General features: G+C 30.8%; 1 protein-coding gene across 4 annotated transcripts in view; it reads left to right on the forward strand.

Moving 5' to 3' along the window:
* Positions 1-20,866, forward strand: part of gish (casein kinase I gish) — a 107,652-nt gene continuing 86,786 nt past the window's right edge. For 3 of the 4 annotated variants that reach the window (XM_065507235.1, XM_065507250.1, XM_065507260.1), the window contains exon 1: positions 1-167. In XM_065507235.1, coding sequence (XP_065363307.1) covers positions 139-167 — 29 coding nt within the window. In that variant the 5' untranslated portion in view covers positions 1-138. The remainder of the gene's footprint in view (positions 168-20,866) is intronic. The other variant, XM_065507243.1, reaches the window with a different exon arrangement.

The raw sequence follows: 20,866 nt of genomic DNA on the forward strand, positions 1-20,866 counted from the left end.
AAAATAAACTCGACAACAAAAACAAAACAACGTTATCTTCATTATTATTTTTTTTTCTCCTTCTACTTGTTCATCACAAAATATAGACGTCGTCGTTAACGTTATCGTTGATTTTTTGCTGTGGTCGTTGTAAACGAAATGCAACGACGTGAACCACGACAATCAGGGTAAGTTTATATATATTTTTCTTTATAATTATTATTGTTATTATTAATCTTTGCTCTTTTCTACTCTTATATTTATTTGTTTTATATATTTAACATTTCGTATTTGAAAATTAAATGTGTGTTATCTTAACTAAATATCATCAACATGAACAACTGCATTGAATAATATGTATCTATTTAATTCTTTTTTTTTTTTTGTATTAAATTGTCAAGCTTCTTAGTTGAAATTATGACAAAAAATTTCATGCAATTCTATATAAATTTTCTCAAGGTTCAAAGTCTTAGGATCAGTTTAAAAATATGTACCAAATAATAAATAATACAAAATATTCTTTACTGTAGGCATATTTTTTTTTAGTTACAGTGATGTTTTTGGGTTAAGTTGTTAACTCGTAGCTTGATTTTATAAAACGTATTTGGAATTTTTACAAATTTTATGAAAAAATAAACAAAAAAAATTCACCACCAGAAATCGAATAGTTGATCATTTGCTGCTGCTTTAGAATGGTGGATCTAAATCATCATCGACAGTAACTTTCTTCTATTGATTTCCAAAGTTCATCAGTTTAAATTACCATTGTTACCAGCGTCCCTACAAAAAGCAGATATACCTGGATTTTTCGTAAGGGTCTAGGAATCCTTGCTTGTTTAGCCTATAATAGTCCTTGGAGATAATTCTTCTGCATCTCCGACGTTTATGACACCTATTACAATGCAGTCTTTGACTACCACAACAAACAACTTCAAGCCAACTTTGCTGATCATTTTCGATCGTTCAGGTTTTTCTTTATATTTTTATAATATTTGTGTTGAAATCTTCTAGAAAAAATCAATTTCCCAAAATTTTTAAATTTTCAAAAAAGTACCATTTGTTCGGCGGCTCCTCATTTATAAGACATAATTGTTTGTTTGATTATGGTTTATTGGCACAAACCTGCGACTTCAGAATACTCTACAAGAAAAAGTCTGGCGGAGTAAAATCTCAAGATCTTGATGGCCATCTGACATCATCTCTATGATAGATAATACCCTGAAATCTTTCATAAAGAACGTGAGTTATGTTTACCTTGAGGTCATACATACAGTGGTTGACAAAACAATGGAAACTTTTCCAAATATTCCATATGTAGCCCAAAATTTAAAATATTAACTGAAAAACAAACAGCATAATTAATTATATTCTGAAAAAAGGGAACAAAATTAAAAATATTCACTATTTCGCTACTGACAAAACAATGGAAACTTTTAAACTTCTGCAAGAAAGAAGTGTAAAACTAAAATAATATTTAAAAGCAAGAAAGAAGTGTAAAACTAAAATAATATTTAAAAGAACGATGTAAAAAGCATCCTGTTTACAGTTATTTTATTTTATTTTATTTTTAAATTCTGGTAATTTTTCTTTTTCTAAGTTTTTCGCATAATTTTTTTTTTCAAAATTAACGAAAATGGCTAAAGTTAAGATTTGTGATGACTTAAAAAATAAAATAATTAACGATTTTAAAGCTGGTTTAAAACAAAAAAATATCTGTAACAAATATTCAATAAATAAATCAGCAGTTTCAAAAATTATAAAGAAATTTCGTGAGACCGGTTCTGTAAAAACTCAACATTAAGGTGGAAGACCTCGTAAGACTACTCCTAGACAAGATAATTTAATTTAATAGCGAGAGAGTTGAAGAAATTCCCAAAAATAACTCCTCGAGAGGTAGTTAATAGCCTAAAATTAGAAATAAGTACCCGAACAGTTAGTCGCAGGGCAAATGTGGCTGGTCTTGGTTGCTATCGTCCTGTGAAAAAACCACTCATTTCTAAAAAGAACCGTTCTGCTCATCTACAATTTGCCAGGGATCATTTAAACTGGTCGATACAGAAATGGAATACTGGCCTCTTTTGCGACGAATCCTAATACAAATTAAGAGGCACTGATGGGAGAACATTTGTAAGATGACCAAAGGGAAAAAGATTAGATCCAAAGTACACAAATAAGACTGTAAAGTTTGGCGGTGGCAATATTATGGTATGGGGATGTTTTTCAGGGCAAGGTATGGACCCAATTCATATTATAAAAGATACCATGATACAGGATACAGAACCATATTAAACGATGTTATGTATCCATACGCTGAGGAAAATATGCCCTTAGTTTGGAGATTTCAACACGACAATGACCCGAAACACACCTCTAGGGTTGTAACCGAGTGGTTACAATCCAACGAGGTACGTGTTTTGAAGTGGCCTGCCCAATCGCCAGATCTCAATCCCATAGAAAATCTATGGGAAATTGTAGATCGTAAAATAAGGATTATTTATCGGAGGCGGTTATAAGGGAATGGCAAAATATTTCAAAGGAGACCATTGACTCTTTAATTGGTTCAATGCATCGTCGATGTGTAGAAGTTATAAAAAATAAGGGATATCCAACAAAATATTGAGTTATTGCAAAGTTTAGACCATATTTGTTAAAATAATACCTAAGTTTCCATTGTTTTGTCAATGCCGTAATAAACAAATCTTTTAATTTTGTTTCTCATTTTTAGAATTTAATTAATTATGTCCTTTGTTTTTTGTTAAATTAAGTTAATAAAAGTATAAAAATAAAATACTACAAAAATGTTAAAATTGTAAAAAATTAAAATGTAAAAAATTATTTGGAGAAGTTTCCATTGTTTTGTCAACCACTGTATGTAGATTGTGGTTTAATGCAAAGACCTGTGACTCCAGAAAACCCCACAATATAATGCAGAACTGGATCAAATCGCACGATCTTGCTGGTATTTCAGGTCACCAATGTGAGAGATAACAATATTATCAAATCGATTTTTGTGGCGATCGTAGTGTGGTACAAGTCCTGCAGCAACTACATACCACGTCCACTTAAGGATACAATAAAATACTCATGTACCTACTATTAGTGCAATTTCCAGGGAGGGAGAACCCAGCAAACTCTGCAAATCATATATTCAGAACTTTTATATGGATCAAGATGCGCTTAGTGTCAGATTCTCAGTCGTATGCCCGTACTTTTAAATATCCTTTTAACTACATTTTAGATAAATTTATATTCTAGATATTTTACACCGAAATGATAGACATTAGTACTAAAAAAATTTAATCTTCAACATAACTCAGGATCAGCTAAAAACATATTGTCGTATAAATACTTAAGTCCTAATTTTATAAAAATTCTTTGATAAAATTAAAATCCTTTTCTAAGAATATTCAATATTTGTTGTTTTTTAAATTAGTGTAATTGAAGGTGTCGTCTGATAAATTCAAAAATAAATCACATTGTTAATAATTTATTTTAGTTTCATTTAATCATGTTTCTTTTTTTTTTGATAACTATTTTAATACTCTTGTTAACATTTATATGAGCTCTAACACACTTATCTGTATTTAATATACTGAGTAGCTACATACATAAATTATCTCTGAATATGTACTTCGTTTATATAGATATAAAAAGAAAACACTTTTATAATGTATTACACAGTACAACATTTTGCAGCTCATTGCTTTGGGACTCAATCCTGACAATTGCACGTGAAAGTAGCCCCAAAAATATGAACTTCTGCATCATTAGTTTTGTCAAGTTGGCTGCCGTAATAATTTAATGACCATACGAATTTTTTTGCTCAAGGTGGATTTTTATCACTTTTTCTATATTTTAACACGGTTATGTCTCGGTATACTGTACGGAATATCTCTTTTGTGTCTGCAGCAAAGTTGTAGATATTGAATAGGTCCAGTGCCTTAAAAATCGCAAAAATGCCAATTTTTTTTACAATTTTTTCCCCATTTTTCACATTTTTTGCTCAATAACTGGATTACAAATCCTCAAGTAAGCTATTCTTTATCAGTCAATTGGTTTGACTATTTTGTGTGTGGAATAAACAAACCTTTTCTTCTGAGTGAATTGCATTTTAAAACTAGTAGAACATTGAATTGGATAATTTTTGTTACGTTTGTGGTCATATCTTTCCAAAAGTAGCCAAACACGTTCGAAAAAACTTGTTTACTGAGGAATTCAAACCAGCGTATTGTCATTATTTTGATGAAACAGATTTGAGTGGTGCAAATTTTACGCCGAACACAGTGTGTAAAAGTTATTATAATACCCTTATAACCTGGGTACATGGAAAAGGTATACAGTTTTATTTTATTAAGCCAGTAATTTGGGTGCAAGACTTAACTGGACATAATGAATCCAGGTGATACGCATGCATAAATTCCGGGTTGTCAACATAATACAAGGTATTATATTAAAGGGCTGTTTTCCAAAATACTTCTGCTTCCTTTGTAATTGGGATTCGCGATACACAGGGAATCAATATCAATGTAAAGATTGGAAAGCAGGAACTACCGAGCTCGAGAAACAATTAGAATTACGTAATGAACCTTTGATAAAGGATGTAGATGATATTTTGTTGCCATCGCTCCACATGAAATTAGGAATAGCTGGGAAATTTGTTGAAGTGGTAGTCAATAATATAGAGGACGCCTATGGCTGTTTGAAATCCATCTTTCCAAAACTCAGTGAAGCTAAAATTAGAAAAGGTACGTATCGTTGTCTGTATTTAAATATTGTCATATCTTAATTTTTTTATTTCAAACAGGTATTTTGAATGGACCGGATATACGAAAAGTAATGAAAAGCTAATCTTTTACAAATATCCTTTCGAACCATTATAACTACCTATGTGCATGGGAGACATTGAAACAAGTCATCGAAGGAGTTTTAGGAAAGAACCGTGTACAGCGAGATGACATACAGACACGAGTGGACAAGTTGCTGTATTATTTTGAAAAAAACAATGCATCCATGACGCTAAAATTACATTTCATGCATTTCCACCTTGATACGTTTTTGGCACAATTACCTCAGGAATCGGTCGAACAAGGAGAGAGGTTCCACCAGGTGACCATGCCAATGGAAAAGCGATTCAAAGGCAAAAAATTAGATGCATTGCTTGCGGAGGTTTGTTGGTGGAGTTCTAAAGTTATGCTGTTTAAAGATGAAAGCAACGAAGATGAAGATGACACTGAAATTGGTGGACACACTAAAGAAAACATGCCCTTGAACATCATGTCTAACTCGGATGATAATGCAGATAACTCAGAACAGGAATATGAACAACCTACGAAAAAAACAAGATCATCAGAACCGCAAGCGTCCACTTCAACGAGGATGGATATTGAAAATAATTGAAAATGTTTTAAGTTTTGTTTACATGCATAGATAACTAATAAAAATCTTATATTTTCTGTGTAAGAATAGCTGTAATATGAATCGGAATTTTTATTTTCATGCAATAATTTTATAAAGAAAAAAAAAAGCATATTTGTGGATTTGTAATCCAGTTATTAAGCAAAAAAGGTGAAAAATGGGGAAACAAATTTTAAAAAATGGTAATTTTTGCGATTTTTAAGGCACTGGATGCACTTTTTTCGGGTAGGTATGTTCCGCTTTTTTTTCTCCTATTCAATATCTACAATTTTGCTTCAGACACAAAAGAGATATTCCGTACAGTATACCGAGATATAACCGTGTTAAAATATTGAAAAAGTGATAAAAAATCCACCTTGAGCACAAAAAGTTCGTCTGGCCATTAAATTATTACGGCAGCCAACTTGACAAAACTAATGATGCAGATGTTCATATTTTTGGGGCTACTTTCACGTGCAATTGTCAGAATTGAGTCCCAAAATAATGTGTTGTACTGTGTTATACGAAGAAACCCAGTGACATTTTTGAAAAAATAAAACTCAAGTAGTGGGGGAGATTATTAAAGACATCAGTTATATTAAGATGTTGCATTGAGGTGGTGGTGGTGGAGTCTTTCGGGAATGTAACCCTATTCGCTTCCAAGTGCTTGATCGTTTCTGGTTTATCTGCATAGACCTGGGACTTTACATATTCCCGGAGAAAATAATCTAATGGCGTCAAATTAGAGGAACGAGTTGGCCAGTCCATTTCTTGAAATTATTCGTTCGCCAAATGTTTCTCTCAGTAAATTGATGGTATCGTACCTTCCAATTGAGGTAGGAAAAAGCTATTAACCATGTCTCTATACCATTCACCCTTGACTAGAAGGTTTTGACCTTCGTTAATTGTGAGGACATATGGACCAATGATAAATAAAGCGTACCAAACAGTGAGTTTTTCTGGATGTAAGGTGTTTTGACAATGGCTTTCAATTAAAAGTTCTCCACTTCTGTAAACAACTATGTTTTTGCTTCAAGTTTTGCTCACCGATTTCTCACCAAAGCTTATGGTGAATATGTTCCATCGGTTTCAACGAGCGAGAAATGGTTTGTGCGCTCTCGAAATGGTGATTTTGACACCGAAGACAGATATCGTTCAGGAAAGCCAAAAAAAAATTTAAAGACCAAGAATAGGTGGCATTAGCCCATGAAGATGGTTGCCAAACTCAACAAGAGCTTGCCAAATCATTGGGAGCTATTCAAGCTGCAGAATTCCTCAAAAACCGGAGAAATTGGGTACCATACGAATTTAAGCCGAGAGACATTGAAAGGCAATTTTTCATGTGCCAATTGATGCTTGAACGCTGTAAAAGAAATTTATTTTTGCACCGAATCATTACTTGCGATGAAAACTGAATCCATTACGATAACCCGAAACGTAAGAAATCGTACGTGAAGCCCGGCCAAACAGACGAATCGACAACAAAGCCAAATATCCATGATGCTAAGGCAGGCGCGGATCCAGAGGGGGTGAAATAGGAAATACCCCCCCAAAACCGAAAAGTTTTCATATAAAAAAAGGAATAAAAAGAAAAATGTAGAACAAATTTTAATTTCCCCCCCCAAATGGTTGACCTGGATCCGCACCTGTGCTAAGGTAATGTTATGTATTTGGTGGTAGCAAAAGGGTCCCATATATTATGAGCTGCTGAAATCTGGCCAGACCAAATAAATACCTATTTGTTTGTGAGATGATTTTATCGTTGGAGTCAAATCTCTTTCCGCCTAGACATTTCTTCAGTTTTGGAAACAAGAAATATTCACTAGAGACTAAATCAGGAGAATAGGGCGGAAGAGGTAGCAATTCGTAGCTTAATTCATGGATGTTTGCCATGGTAACTGCATATGTGTGTACCCCTGCACTGTCGTGGTGCAAATTCGCTCGTTTTTTTTCAAATCCTCATTAAATCAAATCCTCATCGCGAATCAATATTTCACATGAAATATGTTCCCTTTTCCCATTTTTCGTTCATAAACTTTGTTCACGTGAAAAAATTCCCCATGTTAGGAAATTTTTAGATGTAATTTTGTAAACAATAAACAGCTGTTACGAACAAAATCAACTATTGTGAATGAAACGTTCAGGGGAATATCACGATAGCAATATTCCCTTCAAGGGAAATGGATATTTCATGGGAACATAAATTTCACATGTTTTTCATGATGGTGAAAAATAACTTTTTTCGGTCCATTTTTTTTCAAATCCTGATTGTTTTACCCGTTTGAAGGTAATCAATGTGGATTATAACGCGTGTATGTCAAAAAAAAAAAAACGGTCGCCATGACTTTATTGGCTGAAAAATCCATCTTGGCCTTCTTTGGCCCAGATCCTGAGAAACCCACTGCTTTGATTACTGTTTGGTCTCTGGTGTGTTGTGGTGGAACCGCGTTTCGTATACGGTTACGATAAAGCGCAAAAACTCGTCCATATTTCAGTTTGTGGGCGATTGTGAGCAAACGCGGAAGCCATTTTGCGGAAAGCATTCTCATACCCAAAATATAATTAAAATTTAAACTACTGACAATATGAGATGCTTCTACAATCTCTCGGACTTTAATCTCCGATCGGCCAACTCCATCTTGCGGAAAGCTTTCTTATACCCAAAAGATCATTTAAAATTTAAAACTTCTGAGTAATGAGAGATGCCTATGGCTTCTACAATCTTTCGGACTTTCAATCTCCGATCGGCCAACACCATATCGTGATTTTTTTTGAATTGTTTCGGGTATAGAGACTTCAACTGGTGGTCCAGAACGTTCGTACTTGTACGAACACAACGAAATTCAGTAAACCACTTTTTTACCATTGAAATTAATGGTGTAGAGTTCCCATAGTATTTATCAAGCTTAGACTTGTTTTGAGAGATGGTTTTTTCTGCCAAAAAATAATGGTTAATGAGCACAAGAAATTCACTTTCTTACATTTTCTCCTCAAGTCACGTGGTAGTTTTTTTTTTTTTTTTTTTTTTTAAAACAAACACGAACTGCTAAGCGATTTGCTTATCTGCAGAAACACCCATAGTCTCTGGCAGGAATCGAACTGCAACCTTTGGATTCATAGTCCAGTACACTATCGTCTAGTCTATCGGGGCACCCTATAGATGGCTGTCAAACACAAACTAAATGACCCAGCTTGTTCAAATTTTGACAGGAGTCTACGGAAAGATGCCTGTTGACAGGAGCAGTATTGCTCTTTCAGTTAAGAGGCGAGAAATTCAAAAATGGTTTTGAACAACTTCTATGGTGGTCTTCCTAATGCGAACACGCACCAGGATATCATTCGAAATAGAAACGATATCTGGTGACCTAGCAAACAAAATTTACATTTCGTAAATTCACCAGAAGCTAAATATTGAAATGAAACAATGAAATTAATTAATTTTCAATAATTCGACGTTTTTTTGGTTTAAAAATTGTCAAAGTTATTGATTTTTATTCCTTGTCCTCTGGTAACTCTGAATTTGGGGAAACTCTGAAGTTGACAAAGTGGCCAGACAATGAAATGAAGTTAAGGTAGTTGCCAGTTTGTTTTTATACAATTCTCCTTCGTGAGAAGGGTATATATAAATTTGTCATTCCGTTTGTAATTTCCACAATATAATTATATATGTCTGTTGAAATCAACTTTCTGAAGCCCCCAAATAGCTTACATATACGATTCATATATCAATATCTCTGTATAATATATTTTATTAAATTATTATTTATTTACTATTTAAAATCAAGAAAATTGGTCCACAAATGGCTGAGATATAAGGAAAAAACCAGGACAACCTGGATTTTTGACCTATATCTGGATTACTAAGTCATTAATATAGACAATATGGATATCTAATGATAGATATTTCAAAGACCTTTGCAACGACTTATATAAAATCATAGTAAATTGGACCTACAATGGGTCAAAATCGGAAAAAATATTTTTTCACCAAAAGTTTTTTTTTTGCTAAATATTAAAAAAATTTAAAATTTTAAAAAACAATTCGAAACATTTTTTTCAAAAAATGAAAAAAAAAAACTGAAAAAAAAAATAAATTTTGTTTACCTAAAAATATTTAAAATGTGTATTTCGAAGTATAATTTGGTGAAAGCTATATAAGATTCGGCATATAATATAGCTGTCTTACTTGTTTCTGTTTAAAAATTGTGAAAAATATCTATTTTTATTTTTTGTCCTCTGGTAACTCTGACCTTGGGGAAACTCTTAAGTTGACAAAGTGGCCAGATATTGAAAATAACTTAAAGTAGTTGCCATGTGTGTTTTCAATGTTATATTCACAAACGCTTTAACAGGATTGAAATAATTAAAATATTTATGATATAAATGTGTCAAAAATGTTTAGAAATTCTTCCTTTTCCTTTCAGTTCAATATTATTTGTCCTTGTTATTTGCACACTTTACCATACGAAAAGGCCAGGCCATATTGCGTACATATTTCTTTTGCAACACAAGTATGACCCCACACTGTGATCAGCCCTAATACAACAATATAAACCAACACATTTTTCTGTTTCCTTCCTTTTTTTCTAAACAGCACATTTTTAACTTGGCAACAGAATTTATTCATTTTTATTAGATTTTTATATATAAACTATTGTATATAAGGAGTGAGATCGAAAAATTCTTAACACACGTTTTTCATTACATTTTTTAACCCAAGTATTATTTGAATTTTTTTTGATCAAGTTACCTTTGAAAAACATGTCAGTTATTATGTGTAATGTCAATTATATTAATTTTTTTGTTAATCTGATTAAAATGAGTGACCAGAAAAAAGTGCGTACTGAAATTATTAAATATTTTCAACAAAACCCAACTTGGTCTTACAAAAAGTTGGCCAAGCATACAAAGGTCTGCCGTCAAACTGTTTCCAATGTTATTAAACAGTACCGGGAGAACTTTTCAGTTGATAGAAAACCTGGTTCAGGTAGAAGGAATAGTCCACATGATGTTTCTAAAGCCAAAAAAATAGAACGCATTTTCAAAAGAGCTCCCAACACATCCGGTAGGAAAGCAGCCCGGTTAGCTCAGTGCTCGGACTATTTGGTACGAAAAGTTAAAGCTAATGCAGGTTTAAAAACATACAAGGCTCAAAAAGTTCCTGACAGGAACGCTACTAAAAATTTAGAGGCCAAAAACAGAGCACGGAAATTGAAGTCAAGTTTTATAAAAAAATATTCTTGCTGCATAATGGATGACGAAACGTATGTTCTGGCAGATTTTTCGCAACTTCCAGGTCAAAAATTTTATGTTGCTGATGCTCGAGGGAATGTTGAAGAAAAGTTTAGGACCCAAAAGCAGACAAAATTTCCCAGAAAGTTCTTGGTATGGCAAGCAATATGCAGTTGCGGCAAAAGAAACCACTCATTTGTTACAACGGGCTCTATAAATACCGAAATTTACATCAAGGAATGTTTACAAAAAAGGCTGCTTCCATTCATAAGACTTCATAATGTGTCCACTTATTTTTGGCCTGACTTGGCATCCTGTCACTATGGCAAACAAGCCCTTGAGTGGTACAAGAACAATAATGTGGTATTTGTACCAAGAGAGGCAAATCCTCCAAACTGCCCGGAGCTAAGGCCAGTGGAGAGATATTGGGCTCTTGTTAAAAGAGAATTGAAGAGTACAAAAAAGGTGTCCAAAAGTGTGGTAGATTTTAAACGGAGATGGACTACATGTTCGAGCAAAGTGACAGAAAGCACTATAAAAACGTTAATGGAAGGGTTTCCGAAAAAGGTTAAAAATTTCATCACTAGTGATTAAAACTATAAAAATAATTTTTTTTGTAAATTGTAATAATAATTTCAATCAAATAAAAAAAAAATTAAAGCTGTAAGTTTAGTGGTTTCTTTTTTATAAACATATATGTATGTTAAGAATTTTTCGATCTCACTCCTTAGTTATTTGATTTTATGACTTACAAAGCTAAAAAGTAAAAGTTATTAAAATACATCCATACAACAACAATATTTTTTTTCTTACAGCCTTTCAAGTGAAAATAAAATAAAATAAAAGAACTATAAATATTATTTTCATCATAATAACCGCACAAAATATTGCGTGCAATAAGATATAAAGTAAAACTTTTTTTCCATTTATTTTTTTTTTATTTTTACTTTTTGCTTCATTGTAAAAATAATAATGTATAAAATATTGTATATTATATAGTGTGTAAATAATATGGATTATCGATACAAAATATTTATGGTCTCGTACATTCTATGCATAAAAAAAATAAAATAAAAAAAAAATAGCAAAAAACCTTTAAGAGCAAAAACACTTAAATAATAAAAGAAAAGAAACAAACGTTAGAATTTATTTCCAAAATGACGTCATTAAATCAAATATAATCTGAAATTGACACTAAATTTTTTATTTTCATTTTATTTTTCTACTTACGTGGGTGTGTTATTAAAAGTTTTATTTCACCAAATCACAATACATGAATATGAAAAAAAAAACAAAACAAATTAAATCTTAAAGAAATTAAACAAGACAATAGAAATATGTACAATGAATGGAGAAATATGTAACATGTTTTGTTATATTGCTTGTTTCAGGGAAGCTTGATTCTGGAACTGACCTACATATTTTAAAGCTTTAATAGATTGGTTTATTTTAAAATGTAAGGCAATCTCCAAAAAATAGTAGTTTTTAAAATTATGTTTTCATTTTTAGTTTTTGTTCTGTCAGCTGTTTTGTGACTGATGTCATAATTTTAGCACGTGAAATTTTGTGTGTCATTTTTTTTTAAATCAGTTTTACTAAATTTTACTAAATTTTAGTCGGCCGATCAATTCGAAATATTTTTCATTAGTTTTTCAATAAAATCATATCATAATTATTCACCCCTATCGGCAATAACATGTGAAATTTTGTTCCCATGAAATATCCATTTCCCTCGAAGGTATAATTGCTATCAAATTCACATTCCCCATGAAATTTTCATTCACAGTAGTTGATTTTGTTCGTAACAGCTGTTTATTGTTTACAAAATTCCATCTAAAAATTCCACAACATGGGGATTTTTTTCACGTGAACAAAGTGAATAAACGAAAAAAGGAAAAGGGAACATATTTCATGTGAAATATTGATTCGTGATAGGGGTGATTGTTTTTTACACCTAAACCGGCAACAATGCCTTGAGGCCGTATTCACCTTTTTGCACCTGGTTCCTAAACTTAATTTACAACTTAGTTTCTGATGGCTGTTCTGAGTTTATTAGGTCATAATTACCCTAAACAAAATTATTCGACAACTTTTTTTTTTAGCTTTTTAAAGTTTGTGGGTTAGATGCATAATGAGCAGACGAAATTCAGTTTTTCCATTTTCTCTTCGAGTCAAGGGCTGTCAAACACAAACTAAATGACGCAGCAGTAGTCAACTGACAAATGCCTGTTGACATGAGCAGTGTTGCCCTTTCAGTTAACAGCCGGGATATTGAAAAAGTCGAGGACTTATTAACCTCCTCACCTCTAAGGATAGTTCCGAGACCTGCCTTGCAAGCTAGTCCGCAATTTTTATACAATAAAAGTACTTATTTATTAGACAGTTACATAATTTCTCATTTAGTTTGTCCATAAGTAGTTCTGTTTCCTTTTAAACTTCACTATATCTTTTATAATATAAATAAACTAACCGTCACCTCATAATTTACCATGCATTCCGCTTTTACTGATCATGGCTGCTGTAAGTCCTTAAAATCAATTAGTTATTATTGTTGTCACATGTAACTAGTTATTTTAGTGATGTCAAAGTAATGTCTTACTTATTTCACTCCCTTATTGTGATTAGGTACTTTCTTGTCTCCCATTAAATAAATGAGTTAAAATGAGTTGAAATAGTATTTAAATCATTGGTTGGCAAAAAGATGCATTTAATTTGTGTGCTCTTTTGGATAAAGAATAAAATATCCACAACAACATCAAGAAACTGAATGAAATGTGTGTACTTTTACGCTCTTTTGTTCACATTCGGGTTGTTTGACGAAAATCATCGTAACCTGAACAATATGAACGCCTACCATGGATTTAAATCCATTAATTACTGCTTAAATTATACGTTTCGGTTATATTTATAATTGAATAAGTTCAATTTGTTTAATAAATATTTTTATTAATATTATAATATATACAAATATATTATACAATATTTGTCAAATTGAATTACTATTTTCATGACATTTACCCCTAGAGGGTTAAAGCATTGATTTGTCAATTTATATTTATAACCTTACTTTTTTTCCTATATTGACGTATGTACATAATTATTTCTATTTATTGGTTACAATGCTTACATATAATAGACTATATTTGTTTTGTGGTTTGTTTTCAAATTCACCATTTAATCTCTTGGTGATTTCAATCCTTAAACTGTCAATCACGTGGCTGTTGGTCTAAAACAAATCTATCAACAAGTTGGCAATAAGAACAACTAAAACGTGATATTTGACAACAAGCAAAATTAATTTTATGCAGGCACAAATGGCTGCCACCATCAAAAAAGATGGGGGGGAATATTGATTTAGTCATTCCCTTTGTAACACAACAAAATATTTGTCGCAGTCTTCCATTAGTATATTCCGGGGCATCATAAGATTCTAAGGCAACCTGGCTATGTCCGTCCGTCTGTCTTTTGTCACAAATACTCTGTCTGAAATTTTCCACAACTACTCTCTGTAGATAAGGTTTGTTTGCAATTAAAAATGGGCAATATCGGTCTATGATTTCTCTTAGCCACCATACAAATGTCCCCCCGGAATACTGTTTGAGCAGTCCCATAGAACGCCAAACTTATATACTATTGGTGCTGTGGGTATAAAAGATTCCACACAGTCGAAAACATTTGCTTTAAACATTGAAAATGTTTAAAGCAAATGTTACTCCCTGGTTATACCTTATAAATTTTTGTCATGATAAACTTCAAAATGGTTGTCTAGATAAAAACTTACCAGGTGTAGTCTCCATTTATTAGTATTATTGCTTCGTTATGACAAAATTGTTAGAGCTTTTGCTTAGACAACTTTATCTTGACAACAAACGTCATTAATTGTTATGATAAATATTTGTCAAGTATAGACAGGGAGTTATAATTTAGTAAACAAAAAAAGCTTAATATGGCAACACTTTTTGATTGATTACAACAATCAATAAGGCAACTCTGTTATTTTAATTTAACTGGGATGCCATATTACATTTATAACTGTTATTAAGGTTATCGAGGTTTATTACCAAAATACGTTTCCTTAAACGTTTTAGTGAATTCCATTAAACCGTTTAAAAGAACATTTTTTAATTTTTTGTTTTTTTTATTGTTTGAGTATGTTATTGTACACGAGAACACAATAAAATAGATACAAGAAAAAAAAAATATAAAAATAAAATAAAGGAAATCAATTGCTCTTAATATTGCAACTACATACATATTTGCGCAAGAGGCGTTTCGTGTTCGTGTGGTGTGGGCTACAGTGGGGAAATGACATACTGCATATAAGTATATAATTCTATTTGTTTCCTTGGCTAAAGCCAATTTTCTATTTACAATTGTTTTAATTTTTATTTTTTTTCTACGTACATTTCCAAAGTCTATAAAATAAAAAAAAACATAAAAACAAACATGGGAAACAATGTATTTTAAATCGCAGAAACAAAACAGCATTATAATTAAATTAGGACACACATTTTTCTAGGGAAATGTTTAATGAATTGTTTTATTTTGGAGCACTTAAGGATTTCACATTAGTGGGTGGGAGGTTTTTTAAAGCCTTGTAAGGATAATTGTTAAATTTGTAGTACAATTTAGATAATTTTGCAGTTCTTCTACTTTATTTTATCACTGAAATTGTTTAATTGTATTGTAATAATATTTTGCACTTATAGTTATTCACTGTTTTTTAGGCTATAAATCGGTCATTTGAGTCTTTGATTTTTTTCAATGATTACGAAGCTGTTGCTCAATGTTGATAACACGCTGTTATTAACATTGTTTATAAATATAACAACATTAACTCCTAAAGATGTTAACATTAAAACTGCTAAAAGCTCTAGAAATAGAACATTCTAGTTTTGTCCTTGTTAGATAATTCATGATAAATCATAATTGGCAAGTTGCAGTGCATTAGTGTATTGTAGGGGCTGTTAGACTTAACATTAACTGTATTACCAGTGTGTTTTTAAAGTGTGTAATATAAGTTGTGTTAATTTAAATAAATATTTTCAATTAAAAGAATATGGTTTATTTAAAGGAAATAAACCACCATTTTTAAAAGGTAAAAACGTAACAACATATTGCTATCGCCCGCTTGTATACAATTTGTCAAATAACATTCCAAATGGTCGAGACAGGGGCCAAATTACCGAATTCAATATGGAGTAAAACTGATCGAGCAAGAAATTTAGAACATTTTATTATAATTTCGATATGGAAAGAATTTTTCGAATGCTCTATTCGTTCACGAAAGCTGTAAATCGGCCACTGTTCTTTTTTTCGGATGACTCCAAACACAATTTATGAGGGTCAGACACTAAATCACAACAAGTAAACAAATAAGACACTCAAATTTGATAGAGGTAATATTGTGGTTTAGAGCTGTTTTTCACAGCAAGGTATGGGGTACAATTCATACGAGTGTAATTCAATAGGCATGTGTAAGTTGACTCCTGTCGGAATTTAAACAAGACCAACTGCCACCTGATTGACACTTTAACCCTCTAACCCGCAAACTTTAAAAGGCTAAAAAAAAGTTCTCGAATAATTTTTTTTAGGGTAATTAAGACTTAATAAACTCAGAACAGCCATCAGAAACTAATATGCAAATTAAGTTTAGGAACCAGGTGCAAAAAGGAGAAGAGTGCCTCTGGGCATTGTTGCCGGTTTAGGTGTAAAAAACAAGAATTAGGATACGATTTTATTAAAAAACTAATTAAAAAGAACTAATAAAAAATATTTCGAATAGATCGGGCGACTAAAAGTTAGTAAAACTTTGATTAATAACAAGTAAGAGTGCTATCTATATTCGGCTGTGCCCAATCTTATATACCCTTCACCAAATTATACTTCAAAATTTTAAATAATTTTAGGTAAACAAAATTTAATTTTTTTTCCAGTTGTTTTTTTAATTTTTTGGAACAAATTTTTTTTCGATTGTTATTTTAAATTTTAATTTTTTTTTTTAAATTTTAAAATTTTTTTTCTGTTTTTTAAATTTTAAAAATTTTTGTGAAAAAAAAATTCGGGTTAAAAATTTTTTTTTCCGATTTTGACTCATTGTAGTTCCAACTTACTATGGTCTTATATACGTCGTTGCAAATGTCTTTGAAATATCTATCATTAGATATCCATATTGTCTATATTAATGTCTTAGTAATCCAGATATAGGTCAAGGTTTTTTCTTCATGGCTGAGACATTTGTGGACAGATTTTGCTGATTTTAAATAGCAAAATTCTGACAGAATTATTGAAGATTTGGATCCCGAAGATATCTGGGGTCTTCAGAAAATTGATTTCAACAGACAGACAGACGGACATGGCTTAATCGACTCCGCTATCTATAAGGATCCAGAATATATATACTTTATAGGGTCGGAAATGAAAAATGTAGAAATTACAAACGGAATGACAAACTTATATATACCCTTCTCACGAAGGTGAAGGGTATAAAAATGACACACAATTTCACGTGCTAAAATTATGACATCACTCACAAAACAAAAAGTCAAACAAAATAATTACTTTTTGAGATAATTGGTGTTTTGTAATGAATGCCTTGAGGCACTCTTTCGGGTTAGAGGGTTAAGGATTGAAATCACCAAGAGAATAAGGCCCCTATTACCGTTTACAACAGTTGTATTTTAGTGTTGTATTTTTTAAAATGCGATCATTATTAACATTTGCATTTTAAAAAATACAACAATAAAATACAACTGTTGTAAACGGTAATCGGGGCCTAAATATAGTTTATTAAAGGCACTGTAACCAATAAATAGAAATAATTGTTTACATACGTCAATATAGGAAAAAGTAAGGTTATAAATATAAATTGAAAAATCTATGCATTACCCTCTAGGCGTAAATGTCATGAAAATAGTAATTCAATTTGACAAATATTGTATATTTGTATGAATTTGGTAAAAATTAATAAAATCTTTATTAAACAAACTTATTCAATTATAATTATAACCGAAACGTATAATTTAAGCAGTAATTAATGGATTTAAATACCATTTAAACTCATTATTTTAACACGTTGATTTAATAGGAGACAAGAAAGTACCTACTAACAAATAGGGAGTAAAATAAGTAAGACATTACTTTGACATCGCTAAAATAACTAGCTACATGTAACAACATTAATAATTAATTGATTTTAAGTACTTAGAGTAGCCATGATCAGTAAAAGAGTAATGCATGGTAAAGTATCAGATGACGGTTGGTTTATTTATATTATAAACTAGTTGACTGACCCGGCTTCGCCCGGTAGCATTTACTAATGTTAGTTCTTCAAGTTTCTCCAACCCACCTACTACTGCCTGTTCTTATTTATTTGCAAATAAAATATCAAAATTTGTACTGCATACTTCTTTGTACTGGAGCTTCTTTATTATAGTTGACTGGACTCAATAAAAAAAAATTCTGAGTTTTCTTTACAAACCGTCTCCTGAGAATTTCGAATCGAATAAAAAAAAAATCTGCCAAATCGCTCCAGCCGTTCTCACGTGATGCCATTACATACGTGGACCATTTCATTTTTATACCCTTCACCTTCGTGAGAAGGGTATATATAAGTTTGTCATTCCGTTTGTAATTTCTACATTTTTCATTTCCGACCCTATAAAGTATATATATTTTGGATCCTTATAGATAGCGGAGTCGATTAAGCCATGTCCGTCTGTCTGTTGAAATCAATTTTCTGAAGACCCCAGATATCTTCGGTATCCAAATCTTCAATAATTCTGTCAGACATGCTTTCGAGAAGTTTGCTATTTAAAATCAGCAAAATCGGTCCATAAATAACGGAGATATGTGCAAAAAACCGGGACAACCTCGATTTTTTACCTATTTTTGATCTCTATCTGGATTACTAAGTCATTAATATAGACAATATGGATATCTATATCTAATGATAGATATTTCAAAGTCCATTGCAACGATGTAGATAAGGCTATAGTAAGTTGGACCTACAATGGGTCAAAATCGGAAAAAATATTTTTTAACCCGAATTTTTTTTCATTAACAAATTTTTTTTGTCATATATTTTTTTTTTCCAAAAAAATAAAAACTAAAAAAATTTGGAAAAAAAAATTTTTAAAAAAAAATTAAAAAAAAATTTTGAAAAACAATAAAAAAAATTAAATTTTGTTTACCTAAAAATATTTAAAAAAAATTATTTTAAAGTATAATTTGGTGAAGGGTATATAAGATTCGGCACAGCCGAATATAGCTCTCTTACTTGTTATATATATAGATGATATAGTGAAGTTTTAAACGACGGAATATGGATAAACTAATGGATAACTAATGAGAAATTATGAACATTTCTATCAGTTATTAAAAACAAAAACCCGCTAGTTTTGCCACACTCTAAATTATGTCTGGTAACACTAAGGATTGCATTAAAGTGTTACCACATTGTTAACAAAAAAACACTAAAAACTAAAGAGTTCTCCATGAAGAACATAAAAGAACAAAAAGAAATATCTTTCATATATTAAAATTTTAATGGCAAATATTTATGTTTAATCGCTTAATAATGTATATTTCCTTAACACAGAACATTCTTCTTCTAATCGCAACAGTATTTAAACCATGTTATCTATATAAACGTGTTTTAATGACCTCTTTTGTGTGAAGAAACAAAAAAAAGTATAAATTTATACAATATACAAAACATCAAATAAATTAAAGAGGAAAATATAGAAAAAAGCAAAAGACACAAACAAATTTTATATAAAAAAGAAGAAAAAAAAAAAGAAACAGTTGGAGATATGAAGCAACAATTATTATTAAGCAAGTGAACCAGATTTTATGTTGGAAACCAAGAAACCAAACAACCAACTAAACCAAGTATTTTTTTTAGAGGTATTAAATGAGAACCAGGTTAGTTTAAGGTCAAATTGTATAAGCCAGCCAGTCAGTCAGCCACACCACAAATAAATAAATAAATTTACTTACTACAGCTTCATGTGATAATGGTATTTTTTTTATTATAAACGAGACTAAACGTTGTTTTTATTTTTAGCTACTTTTTTTTCGTTTTCAATAACAATTCATTTTTATTTTAGTTTTTTTTTTAAATGTTGCAATTGCATTTAAACGGAAGATATATCCGTATTTAAATTTAAGTATTTTTATTTTTCTTCTTTTTTTTATCGAGAAAAATGTTTCACTTTTTTTTTTGTTTTTACTGACAAAATTGTAATGATCATGATATCGATGTGAATTAGTGCCAATAAAAAAAAATTAAGTAAATATTTAAGCAGATAACAGAAAGAGTGAAAAGAAAAAAAGTACAAATTTTGTTTAAGTAATTAAAAAAAGAATTTTTTGATAAAGACCTTTTGAATCCCTTTAATTTAATAAATTTGCATTTAATTGCTTAAATTTCACAATATTTTAACCTTTTTCTTAAAAATATACCTTTAAACGGACACATAGTTGTAAAATACATCCCTGTATTCCTTTTAAACACTACCTTCTTTTACAACTCTGCTTAAAGTACCTTTTGCAAATGAATAGTGAGTGACACACTCACACCCTGCTGCAATGAATGTAATGCAAAACATGTGAGTTTGATCGGAATAATAAAATAAATAATGTGTTAAAAATACCATCAATTAAATTGTTATTTAAAATTAGATTTACTACCAACACCACTAAAATACCAAATAAATACAGAAAACAACAACAACAATTATACTTAAACTAGCTGACAACAAAAACAGCAAGTAGCCATTTGTATGTAAATCCTCGTGTTGTTTTTTCAAAGACAAATTTCGTATATTTGCATAAGTTTGTTTGTTTGTTTTGTTTTTGTTACGTTGACAGGTGGTCAGCTGTACGTGTGTGTGTTTCAGTGTGTCTAATGAAACAAGAAAATTACAATAACAGAATTTAAAACAACAACAAAATTGTAAAATAAATATAACAAAAGTACATAATTAAACAAAATATATGTGTAATTTCTTCCAAATGTTTGTTTTTTTTTATATTTTTGTTGCCGATTAGAAGCAATGAACTTTATTTACTTCTGCTACATTTGTTTGCCAATTCGCATAGAGTTGTATTTGGTTGTTTTTTTTTTTGTTATTTCTTTGTTGTCTTTGTTTTGTTTGTATGACGCAGAAATGTTAATAACTCTATTTAATTTTTGTTTAATGTGAATTTTTATTTAATAATCAATTTTTAAATACATATTTATCAATTGCTAACAATA

This window comes from Calliphora vicina, chromosome 1 (genome assembly GCF_958450345.1).
Source record: "Calliphora vicina chromosome 1, idCalVici1.1, whole genome shotgun sequence".
Lineage (NCBI taxonomy): Eukaryota > Metazoa > Arthropoda > Insecta > Diptera > Calliphoridae > Calliphora > Calliphora vicina.